The sequence below is a fragment of the Crocodylus siamensis genome, chromosome 1, assembly GCF_052110815.1.
Source record: "Crocodylus siamensis isolate JL-2025a chromosome 1, ASM5211081v1, whole genome shotgun sequence".
NCBI classification, from domain to species: Eukaryota; Metazoa; Chordata; order Crocodylia; family Crocodylidae; genus Crocodylus; species Crocodylus siamensis.
Genome location: NC_143395.1, coordinates 191,059,511 through 191,072,856, shown reverse-complemented (window position 1 = coordinate 191,072,856; position 13,346 = coordinate 191,059,511). Strand labels below are relative to the sequence as shown.

General features: G+C 40.4%; 1 protein-coding gene across 1 annotated transcript; it reads right to left on the bottom strand.

The window, feature by feature from the left end:
- Window positions 1-275: 275 nt before the first annotated feature.
- Window positions 276-13,146, bottom strand: MKKS (MKKS centrosomal shuttling protein). Its single transcript, XM_090051362.1, has 4 exons — window positions 12,156-13,146; window positions 7,777-7,952; window positions 6,699-6,809; window positions 276-3,445 (listed from the first exon to the last, which is right to left on the bottom strand). Exons 1-4 carry the CDS (start codon window positions 13,144-13,146, stop codon window positions 3,005-3,007), a joined length of 1,719 nt encoding a protein of 572 aa, XP_089907488.1. The 3' UTR covers window positions 276-3,004.
- Between the last annotated feature and the right edge of the window lie 200 nt (window positions 13,147-13,346).

Sequence of the window (13,346 nt, the reverse complement as noted above, 5' to 3'; positions counted from 1 at the left end):
TGGGGGAGGATTCTGTGCTATGCATGCTGAGTCAGGCATCTACTCTGCAGAGGCAGCATTTAAGACCTACCCCATCTCATATATCCTATTGGCTAGTTTGACATGGTTCCTCTTAACAAGCCTGTACTTCCAAGATGACAAACATGTCAGCAGAGTAGCTTCATACCTAGAAATCGTGTTCAGTCAGATGTGAAGAGGCAGTTTCTACATCGTTGGATCTGGCATACAAGGAGTAAGATACAATTTTAATTTTTATAAGTAACATGGAGACAAAGCCGAGTTGTTCAAGACAATTTATTTCCAGTCGTGACAACACTGTACAACAGCGATTTGAAAGAATGGTGTTGGAAAAGAAAATTGGAAGGGAAAGCTAGCATAACGTGTACTTTATCACAACAAAATCTGGGCACGTGGGTTTTTTTTTTTTAGATAATCTTTAGCAGCGTTATTTGGCTCCGTACTGCTTCCAGATTAGAATCTTTTTTGAAATGGCTAGGTGAATATTTTTCAGAGGTTCCAGTATTCTTTTCAGAAATAAACCAATTTATCTACATGAATAATTCAAAGCTCATTTATAGCACAGTATTATTTTCTTGTACCTTTTTTTCTGCTCCCTAACAAAGAGTCCCCTTCACAGAAATAACTGCAGAAGGTGAGAGAATTAAAAAAATATATATGTTCGTTGTTTTTCCAGTTCAGTCCCTTTCTAGATGATGATACGTTGCACAGTTGAAAGCTTTGAGTTGCAGAAACTGGGGCTCTGTGAGAAGCAGTCCCCTAATGTAGTAAATTTCCCACCACAATCACACAGCAGATGGCTTTTTCATGCTCTGCTATTTCCCTCTCCACTGGGTGTATGGCCAGTATCTGAGCCATACTGCTGGAGTAACATTAAAAACATGACCTCTCAGTCATATTGCTGTGTGTAAAGGAGGGTAGATTTGGAAGGAATATAGGAGAAAATCCTCCCCTAGTGAGAAATATCCAATGCCCCTGGAACTTAGACAGTTTATACTAGCTAAGCAGTGACCTTATTACATGAAAGTGCTGTCCCCCATTTTCACGTGCACCAAATAACTTCTACCCTTCCACCTACCCACATACCTAAGGAGAAATATCGGCTTCATGATCTTTAAATGGGATTAGTGCAAAAAATCTGCTGAAATTTTCTGTTTAGGGAGCAGAATATTCCCAGATCAGAGTCAAATGCTACATTAGCCAGTAGAACTCTATATAAAAAATAGACAACATATCCTAACTAAACTCCAAAATAGTCTTCCTCAGCTAATAAAAATAGAACCAGGGTCTGTGGCAATGTCAGAGTGATCAGTATAAGAAGATGTTGTGTGATTGGTTTTTTTTTTACTGTACTGTGCTAAATAAATGAATAAATACTAACCATCCAGTTTATTATTACTGTTATTAATCGAAGCTCCATAGTTTAAATCCTAAACAACTTTGAAACTTTACTTACAGGAGTAGAACAAATATATATAATAATGTTTCCAACTATTAAGTGTCTTACACAGGAAATCAAAATGATACAGTGGATAATGATAGTGATGATTTACCTGCTCATATATCAGATTCAGTAAATGTAGTAAAAAGGAGAAAACTATTATTCCACATTACAAATGAATACCATTTTCTATAACAAACCTCTCTCTCATCTTACCAACTGCACAAAATAACGATTTTAGTGGGTATGAGCAAGAAGCAATCTTTGTGAGTAAATGTTCATTAACTAACTCAAGTAAAGCATTATTTACTAAAGAAACCATGTTATTAACTGTGTTTGAAAAGATCTGGTATCTAGGGCAATCCCAGCATATGACAGAAAAAGTACTGACTCCTGAATTACAGTCAGCTGTGATGTTTTAATATTTGCCATTTGGTATAACATTCTGCATATTGGATGTAGCAGAAGCATCTATATATCTGGCATATAGTTCTGATTTCTAACCCATTTTTTCAAGAACCCATTGTTGTATTACAGGGGATGAAATGCTTTGAAGTGGCTATAGAAGTGTTCTTTAAACTTGTTATAGGATTAGTATTTATTAGAGGCAAAACTGATAGTGCCATCAGTTATTATGGGTGCTCAGCACTTCCCATTACAAGATCCTATTTTCAAGTGCTTTTCCAAATAGCATGAAAACTTTGAGTCCAAGATGTTAAGTGTCTACTGGTGTCTGACTTTGTTGGAAAATTTTAGTCAAAATTATTTAGAATCAGCCTCTGGGAATCAAAGTAGGGGAAAAGACACTGTTTTGCCATATTCAAAATCTTAGAACTACTTAATTGGTAAACTTTAGTTTTCCCCACATCCCCACAAGCTTTAAAATTTGGCAGGAGGGTGGTTAGTGTCAAACATGTTTCCAAGAAACATGCCTGTTTCTCCTGCTACTTTCAAGAAAGCCTATCGACATTTTGCCAGCTTATATGGCTATAAATGTAATGCCTTCACATGCTCTGTAGAGACTAATTAGGACTTTGCAACTAGTCCATGTAGATTCCATCTATCATAAGACTCAAACCCAGGACTACAGAAGCTCAGCAGCACTTTTCCTGAACTTGCATCTCAAGCACTGGAATAGAGAATAGGGAAACTGTCATTCCTATGCTCATAATGACTCCTCTTTCCATGCTTGTAGCCAGTTAACACAGAGCAAGAAGGCACATGATTCATATACAGATTGGATAAAAAAGTTGGACTGGAATAAAGACTGGGAGTGGGAGCTGCAGGAATAGGGTGAGGTTGGACTAGAATTGGCTTGGTAAAGGAATGAATGGAGATGATTATTAGGAGAAGGATTGGGGTGGGGACTGAGTCTGTATAAAATCAAATAAGAGAAGAGGGGTAGACTGAGCCTATCTGGGCAAGGAGACCAGAAGATACTCTGACCCTGCCTAATAGTCTCTTCATATGTCATGTACAATTCAGCTCTTGAAATGTCCAAATAAATATGCTGTTTTTTCCCCAGTAATACACATGCAAACTGAACTAATTTTGATCTTCAATTATATACGACAGGTCCAAAATGAGATTGGCCGTTTCCACTGCTACTTGCAGACCACTGCATTTTGCAGCAAAACAGTCCAATGCCCGAAGGTCAGGGGATTTTACACAAGGGTCTTTGCAGCAGCTCTGTGGAGTAAAGGGGGTATGCTGGTTTCGTAAAACCATCCATTTGAGCTTCTGCTGTTTGCTGTGAATCCCACAACCACATTTTGAAACTAAATCTGACCACCTAGCATCAGAAGGAAAACCTGATGGAATAGACCAAAAGTGTCCATATACTGCATCAGTAAGAATTTCACCATTATCATGCTCCAGACAGCAAGCTACGGACTCCAATGAATGGCAGAAAGCATCAGCAACCAATTGGTATTGTGTCTGAGAACAATCCAGAGCTTTGAAAGTACTAGTGGGAAGGTTAAAAACCTGAAAGAAAAATAAATGAAAATTGCCATTAGATAACTGTAAAAATATTTCACCTAATCAGGTGAAACAAACTAGTAAATACTTTATTTTCTAATGAAGAAAAAATATTTTTCCAGAGTGATGGCTGAAGAGGCACCTAATCTTCAGCTAATTCATACTCCCTTTTCTGTGCAACTAAAAGCTGAAACCCTAGATGTGGCTGAAAACTGATCTCTGTGGGTAGATTTTTGATCCTGAAAAGACCTAAAAAGTCTCCAAAGCTGTGAAATGGGAGGAAAGACCAGGAACAGCCTAGTCAAAATCACCTTAAGAAAGGTTAGCTTGATAAGTGCAACATCAAGACCATTCAAAAAGAAAGGCAATCATTAACACTTGTAACATACAATAAACCAATAAGTCAACTGACTCCCTCAGCTTCCTGAATAGTAATGCTACTGCTGCTACACTGAGGAGCAGAAATCAAAGCAGGGTGCTTCTATTTTGGGCAAAAAATCATCTGGGCCACTTAAGACATGCACCCCAGTTATGGAGGGGGGGTTGATTTTGGGGGGAAAGTTGCGTGATATGTGAGTAAAAACAGTACTTATTTGTTATTGTGCGCATGCGTTAGTTTTCCCACCACCAGACAGCAGTTTTGTACATGGTCCATTGTTAACCCTTTTCATTAATAAAAAAAGTTAACATGACAGCATAATTCAAGTAACAAAAGGTTTCAAACAATTCCATTCAAAACCAAAAACGTCTCCTCTTATTAATGTTCAAGACAACAATTCTACATAGGTTTTATTTTTGTTTTCAATAAAATGAACAACAAGAATACAATGAAAGAACAATTGTTACAATAAATAAAGCTGAAGGGATGTTAAGTGCACAAATACAGTAGAATAAAATCCACATGGAAAACATCCTGAGGCTGGTATATATCAGCATAGCCTCTGGATATCCTAAAATTTCACTTTATATATGTCATTCTTTGGAGAGTAAGAGGTAATACTTAATATTAAATTAACCTGCTAAAGACAAGTGAGGTATTTCAACTCTATAAAAACTAGCTTGCCTTAAATATATGGCTCAGTAAAGACATCCAGGAGGACCTAAGGGCAAAAAAGGTGGCATACAATCAGTGGAGGCAAGGGGCTATCACCAAGGAGGATTACACCTCCACTGCTTGTGATTGCAGGGAGGTAGTTAGGAAGGCCAAGGCAGAGACAGAACTAGGGCTGGAGACCAGAATTATGGGTAACAAAAAGTCCTTTTTCAAAAGCACAGGGAGTAAGAAAAGGCACCAAGTAACATATGGCCTCTACAGGACAGGCTTGGCAATATGGTGATTGCAGCAAAGGAAAAAGCTGATCTCTTCAATAAGTTCTTTGACTCCATGTTTCTAAGCAGGGACAACTCCCCCACTAGGATTACAGACAGGCTCAGGGGAGCCAACACCATGCTTAGGGTCAGGGACAATCTAGTTAGGGAACTCCTGGAGGGGCTGGACATGTTTAAATCAGCAGATCTGGATGCTCTTCATCTGAAGGTACTGAGGGAATTGGTGGAGGCCATAGCAGGGCCCCTGGCATGGCTTTATGAGTGCTCATGGTGCTCAGGTCAGGTCCCAGAGGACTGGAAAAGGGCCAAGAAGGGGAGAAAAGAGGACCCGGGTAACTATAGGCCAGTCAGTCTCACCTTGGTCCTTGGGAAGACCTTTGAGAAAATTATCAAAGAGCACATCTGCCAGGGCCCAGTATGGGAGGTAATGCTCAAGGGCAACCAACACAGGTTCATTGTAGGCAGATCCTGCCTGACTAACCTTGTTTCCTTTTACGATCAGGTCACAAAGTCCCTGGATACAGGCGTTGAGGTAGATGTCGTCTACCTGGACGTCAAGAAGGCCTTTGACACCGTTTCTTACCCCATTCTCACAAAAAAACCATGCAGCTATGGTACTGATGCCTACACAGTCAGATGGGCCAGTTGGCTTGATGGTAGCACCCAGAGAGTGGTGGTGGTGGATGAGTTGTTTTCGACCTGGAGGGATGTGGGCAGTGGAGTTCCCCAGGGCTCGGTCCTTGAGCCTGTGCTATTCAACATCTTTTATCAGCAACTTGGAGGTGGGCATGGAAAGCACACTGTCCAAATTTGCTGATGATGCAAAGATGTGGGAAGAAGTGGCACACTGGAGGGGAGGGACAGAATCCAGCTAGATCTAGACAGGTTACAGAGGTGGGCAGATGAGAATAGGATGGAATTCAACACGGACATGCGCAGGGTACCGCATCTAGGGAGAAGGAACCAGGAACACACCTATAGGCTAGGGAACACCCTTCTTGTCAACATGATGGCAGAAAGGGATCTTGGAGTCATTGGTGTCTCCAGGATGGACATGAACTGCCAATGCGAGGAAGTGGTCAGTAAAGCTAACCGCACCCTGTCGTGCATCTACAGATGCATCACAAGCAGGTCTAGGGAGGTGATCGTTTCCCTCTATGTGGCGCTGGTCAGGCTACAGTTGGAGTATTGCATCCAGTTCTGGGTACTGGACTTCAAGAGGGATGTGGCTAACCTTGAGAGGGTCCAGAGGAGGTCCCCTCGCATGGTCAGGGGGCAGCAGGCCAGGCCCTATGAAGATAGACTAAAGGGCCTGAATCTATTCAACCTCCACAAAAGAAGACTGAGAGGGGATCTGGTGGCCGTCTATAAACTCACCAGGGGGAACAGTGGAAAATAGGTGAGACTCTGTTCCCCTGGGCACCATCTGGGATAACAAAGAATAAGAGCAACAAATTGATTGACAGCAGGTTCAGGCTTGATATCAGGAGACATTATTTTACAGTTAGGGCTGCCAGGCTCTGGAATGGGCTCCCAAGGGAGGTGGTACTCTCCCCTAGCTTGGGGGTCTTCAAAAGGAGGTTGGATAGATATCTGGCTGGGATAGTTTCATAGTTTCTAGGGTCAGAAGGGACCTGAGTAGATCATCTAGTCCGACCCCCTGCCATGGCAGGAAAGAGTACTGGGGTCAAACAACCTCAGCAAGGTGTTCATCTAAAACCCCCCCAGGGTAGAAGCCTGCACCACTTTTCTTGGAAGTTGGTTACAGATCCTAGCCGCCCTGACCGTGAAGTAGTGCCTCCTGATATTATGATCCCAGCACTCGTTCCTGCCCTGAGCACGGGGTTGGACTTGATGATCTGTTCAGGTCCTTTCTGACCCTAGAAACTATATTAAGCAACGTTAAATAATTTCATGAGGCCTTACATACCTTGTATTTTACATATGAGGCCAAATGAGTTTCTGTACAGCCACCTCCTAACAGTGCCAAAGGTTGCTTGACTGTTAACTGTAAGATGTGTTCAGCGGTTTGACAGGCAACCTGAAGAGCAAGATAAATTTGTCATTACATATGATATCACAAAAAGAAAAAAAGCTGTTTTAAAAAACATTATAAGAAAAATTTAAGTAACTTTGGAGATAGAATTTTAAAGTGGAGTTCTTCTCTAAATATGAATGTAGAGGTGGCACTTGCTTATTCAACAGCTGCTCTGAGTAATTTCAGAAACATACCTGCTTGCCTACAAAAGCAAGCTTTTGCTATCCACTGTTAACACTGCAGAGCACAGCTAAGAGACAGCTTGATTCTGTTGCATCTTTTCCTTAATCAAAGCTATTTACTAATTAGTAACTAGATCATCTTTGAAGTCATTTTTAGTGTAGAGCCATAATTGAGTCATCTAGGTCAAGGGTGCTCAATCCCTAGCCCCTGGGCTAGATCCAGCTCATGGAGCTGTGTTCTCTGCCCTGCAGTGAATACTGAATGTCTGGAAATTTGGTGGCTGAGGAGCATTGGCAGTATGGGCCAGATGATATGGCGCTGTGCTCCAGACTGCCAGCACGTGGTTAGATATGGACACATGGGTCTGGGTTAGTGAGTGTTCGAATCCAGGCACATAGGATTGCACCCGTGAACCAACCTCACACACAACCCTGTACAGGATCTGGCCTATGGGGCTGAAAGGTTGGGTGCCACTGATTTAAGTACTCAGTGGTATTGCTTTGCCAACTGAAGGGTTAAGGGTGATCTTGAACCTCTCCTCTCAGGCAGCTGAAATAATACAAACCAAAACCCTACATTTCTTGCTAGTGGCAGCCTCAAGAAGGTTAGAAATAACATTTAAGTGCAAAATTATATGGCAAAAAGCTGCCTTTGCATATTTACTGAGATGGGCAGGTGATCAAGGAAGTCTTGTATTTAGAGACTAAAATTACTAATAAAACATTCCTCCCATTTCTCCCCCACAGAACAGTATGTTTCTATTAGATACTTTGAGTACTTTACCTACCTTTAGTTCATCCCATGCTGTTTCATTTCTGTTACAGAGTATCAAGCTGCAGACAAGGGTATCATTAGGAATTAGATGCAAGAAACGTTTTGAAACAAAATTCTCAGTATGCAGATCCTTCAGACTGCCATAACAACTAGGAGACAAAGAATGTATGGCAGCTATAGGCTTTGAACCTGTTCAATTAAGAAAAGACAGAATAGCAAGTATTATTATCCTATCATCAGAAAAGCTGTCTAATGTGCTTTGTACAACATGGACCTCAATGTTTGTACTTAACACTTAAAAAAAACCCCAACCAAATCTTTTTCAAGACAGTTTCATGTTAATTTTCAAACTATAATGCAAGTCATGCAAACAGAAACCTGTACAGTCTCTTGCAAATGCAGGGCCTGGTGGTAGGTCATTATAAAAGATATAATTTTAGTATTCAGAGTAGTCAAGAGTTTAAAAACAATCTTCATTCATAATCATAAGTACCATGGATCTCTCTCTTAGGGCAGTAAACAGCATCTGCAGATATATAACTAGTGCAACTAAGCACTAAAAACTGCTATTAATATGTTTGAAAAAAATGGTTTCAATCAGTTAGTCACCAGAAGGATTAGTAGGGCCTAGCAACTATTGTTCAGCTAAAAGTTATGTTTAAAATGCAGGAATAAACAGAATCTCTACCATACAGATAAAGGACAGGCAGAGCCAGATTTCAAGCTGTTATACGAAACTTCATTAAAATGTGGTATTAATATTTTAACCATGAATATATTATTAACCTTAACTTGACCTTAGCAAATTTGTATCTGGGAAACTAATTTCCCAAATCTTCGCTTACTATCATTTTTTTGTCAAGCAGAAATAACTTAAATAGCTTTCCTTATTAATACCCTTTACTATGAAAGTCATAGACTTCATGATCTTAAAAAACCCCTCAATTACTTCATGTTTCAGAGTTTTTTGCTTATAGTACATCAATCTGAAAGTAAAGAAGCTGAATGAACTTCAGTGAAAATCTTGAGAACTGCCAAACATAACCTGGTTTCAACAGAGGCTAAAAGAAAAATGGAATACAAGTCACAGCATATGCATATGAACTAAGATACCAACTTATAGAGGCTGGGATACTACTGATTATTTTTTAAACAATATATTGGGGTAAAACAGGATATTTTGATTTAAATAATGCAAGACACAGGTCTTACCACTTTACTATTCTGACTTTTGCCTACAAGTATTTGGCCCAAATCTGACCTAGCCTAAATGGGCTTAGAATTTAATGCAGAAAACCTGAAGACTGGTGCCCAAATATTAGCAATGAGTGTATCAGCAGCCCTTACATGTTTCAGTTGATGAAGAAAGCAAAGTATTCTCTAAAACATGAAATAAGGCCTAATCAGCAGCAAAAGGTAACACTAGGTTGATATTGTGATTTTTGGGTCTGTGTAACAGTAAGCAGAGGGGAAACACTTGAATGTTGCAAGAAAGCGAAAGTTTTATTTTTAAGCTCAAAAGCACGAGGGAAATAACAGAGAAACCATGTATTTCGTAGTGTTCTATGTATTGATTCAGAAGATATTTCAAGAAAATGTCCCATTTTAATTAGGAAAATAGCTACTAGATGCTGAAAACATTTCATAATAGGCAATCAACACCAGAAATCTTAAAAATTCGATGAGCAGTAAGAACAAATCTTTTATAACTAATGAATCAGAAGGAATCGAGACTCTGCTGGTATCATTTTTTCAATCACTGTTTCAAATTTGGAGTACTTTGAAAGCCAACGGATCATGGAAAAAGTCTGCATTGATCCAAAACATGTCTAGATGAAGTAAGTCCCAAGATGTTGGACCCTACACTTGTGATTCTTAGCTTTCTTCTTGCCCACTCTCACATGCACACACCTCCACACAATTACCATATCATTTTCTAGCAGCTTTAAGTGATCTGTGTGTGAAATAATTTCTACATAGAGCTGCTGTCATAATAGATACCATGGAAATGCTGAACTCAAAATGAAAGTTAGTAATCAAAATGTTTTTACTTGAAATCTCAACATCAAAAACATCTTGAATCCTATCCTATATGGATATTTAGATTATATTCCCATTTTTCAGTGGTATACATCATTGTTTTCTAGCCTACTTCACATAATATTCTTCACAATTGACACCACCAGCTTCTTTCTGGCATTAGTCCAGGAAAGAGTAGTATGTCTTGTGTCATGAGCAATGAAACTGTAATGTTTTATTAACAGCATTACGTGGCAGAAGTAATGCAAGAAATGGCAAATAGTTTCTATTATATGATGCATTATGAGTTGTAAAGGTTATATGGCAAAATTAAATCTTTTCTTATACTTTCATTTATAACACACAAAATATGTAACACTTTGTCTCCACTGATATATATGTATGTATAGTGAGTGTTGTCTTCTATCGTTTCCTGTCCTTGTCTAGAAACATGCAATCACTTTTATGAAACGGGTGTTAGAGTTGTCATACAGGCCACAAAGTGACTTAGCCTGTGGAGCATTTCATCTGGTCTTCTGGGCTACTGGCAGTTCAGGGCATGAGGCCTGCCACAGAATTCAGGGGCATGGTCAATGATGGCAGGGCCTGCCACAAAATTCGGGGCCCCTAGTCCCCAGTGGGCGCAGCCGTCAGTGACAGAAGGGCAAACAAGGGCTGTGGCTGTCATAGACTCACGCACCCTGTTGCTGCCCAGCAGGCCACTGCTTGGCTCACTTCAGCCATATCTACTGCTGCTGCTGGCCCTAGAGATATGGCCCAAGAAGAGCCCTGCAGTCTGGATTAGGCATAGAGCCCAGAGTGAATTGGACATCCCTGGGTTATACTGTATGTACAAATATTTGAGAGCAGGATCATCCTTTCCTTGAAACAGATATTGAAACAACTTATTTCTATACACTGACTCCACCAAAATGTAAATGAGTTATAAACTGCTCAAGATTAACAAGCTGATGGTACATAAATTGTAACAAGTACTACATTCTATTATCTTCATTTTATGTGAGATTATTAAGAGGGTCAAACAGAAAATAGCACCTCCGCTGTTTTATATTTGAAGCAAGCCATGAACATAGAAGGTGTTGTGCTGGTTGACTTCTTGTGCAAGGGAGCCACAGTAAACTCAGAGGTCTGTCAGAACCCTGAAGAAACTGAAACATTGCATACAGAGAACCTGACAGAGGTTTTACTTCTGCATGACAACATTTGCATGCACATCAGAGTCCATGACATTCTTTGGAAGACTTGTTAGCCTATCCTTCCTACAGCCCACAGGATGAAGGACTACAAGAGTAATGTTTACAGGAAAACAGTGAAGTGGTGGAGGCTACATGACAGTGCCTACATAATAAACTTAAGGACTTACAATGTTAGAATGCAATCATCAATGGAAAAAGGTCATTGATGGAGATTTATGTTGAAAAAACAGCCATATATGTTCAATAGGGGTGTGCAAAACGGGCCATATTCGATTTGGATTCGTCCCGAATCAGGGATAGTGATTCGATTAGTTGATTTGGATCACTATCCCCGATTTGATTTGGCTGAATCCAAATCTGAAGATTTGATCCTAATTTGGAAAAATCAGCGATTTGGCCATAGACACAACTTTAAATGTTTTTTCTACATACCTCAAGGTACCAGGCGTGGCTCATGAACGCTGCGATGGTGGGGCATATGGAGCTTCCCACATGGGCATGGGGGGCCCCCCGCATGCTCAGCTGCAAACCCAGAAGTTCTTCCAGTCCAGTTTCAGTTTCTGGTCTGCCACTGAGCGCACCGGGAGGCCCCCGGCTCTGTGATCAGCTGCAGGGGGCCCCGGGTACCCCCTAGACCCAGAAGGCACCAGTCACTGAGCCGGGGGGGGGGGGGCCCTCCTGCATGTTCCCTGGTGGACCTGGAAGTGCTTCTGGTCCACTTTTGGGTCTGCTGCTGAGCGTGCTGCGGACCCCACTGTGTTCGTTTGGAATGCTCCATGCACCCCAGCACCTCAGTATTCATGGGCCGCCTGGTACCCTGAGGTGTTTAGAAAAAAACATTTAAAGCTGTATCTATGTCTGAATCATTGAATTTTTCCAAATCTGTCCAAATTGATTTGGAGGGCTCTGATTCCATCTGGAGAGATTAAAGGGTCTTCTGATTCAATTCGGACTCAAGAGATTTGGCCACCGAATCTGGCTGATTTGAATCAGCGACCAAAGCTTTGCACAGCCCTAATGTTCAATATTTTTAAATATTTAGCTAAGAAAAAAATTACTTTGTGACTAACTTGTATATCTTACTTTGTATGACATGACCTTCACAAAAGGAAAAAAACAAGTATTAAAGAAGTCACATACAAAAGTAAATTGTTACCTGTCATTTGACTCAAAGGCTCCATTACAGAAAGTCCAACTCTGTCTACAGAGATGATATGGTGCTCTTTGAGGTACTGCTTCAAGGATGGGTGGATAACTTTCTGGCATACTACAAGGCCTACCTGATCATTAACCAACTGCTTTCCTAAATTCAGTAATTGATCCAATTCGGCTAGTTCTAGGGAAACTCCATGATGGACAACCACTGTTCCTTCTCCAGTACTGGAATGATCTCCTGACAGAGAAATGCAGAAGAGTGCCATCTTAATATTGCTTGAAGAAACTCTTCTAATAGGAAATGTTCTTGCCAGCTGAAGTTCTGGTATTTCTATAAGCAGTCCAGAAAACACAGTAGATTCCATAACTCTCTTGTTTTTCACAGGTACAATTATACACTTTCCTAGAGCAACATTAGTTTCTACATTATTTGGCACTGTAAGCAAAAAAGCCTTTATAACCAGTATGCCAATATGATCTGCTTCTGTTTTGTTAAGCAGGCAGGCAGGTTTGCTTGTCAATACACTACGTACCAAACAAAGAAGAGTCTCAACGCTATTAAAATCCACCAATATTCGGCAAGCACAGGCCTCAGACTTGAGATAGTCAGTACATAAGCTCAAAAGATGTCTGTTAATTTTAACAACAGTATAGGGCAGTAACTTTAGTCTTTGGAAATTTTCAAGCAGGTTGCAGCAAAGAATGGCTGTGAATAAGCCACAGTCACTGAAGCGTGATATGTGATTCTGTACAGAAGCTGTCAAAACCTTCAATATCGGATGAGTGGCAGAAAGGCCACTAAGCAGGGTAGAAGATTGTGAAGTTGTGCGAACATAGCCTCCCATACCATTGTGAAGCTGTTTAAGCCTACCTGTAGGGCCATAGCAAGATTTTAGTATTCCACTTAACACGGACACAGAGTGACTCACTATGTCTTTAGTTAAAGTTGCACTGGTACATAAAGAAGGCTTTTTAGCTTCTATGCGAGACATCTTCAAGACAAAGTTTTCATTCTGGACAACAAAATTACAGATTTATTCCGTTTTCACTTGAATCTATTGAGCTATATTTTTTTAACTCAACAGAAGTACATTTTTACTCTTTGCAGCCACAAATTGTCATAATGAACTACAGTATGGAATGACCCTGACGTTCGCCTAACTGTCCATAGTTTAACAAATAACACTTGGAT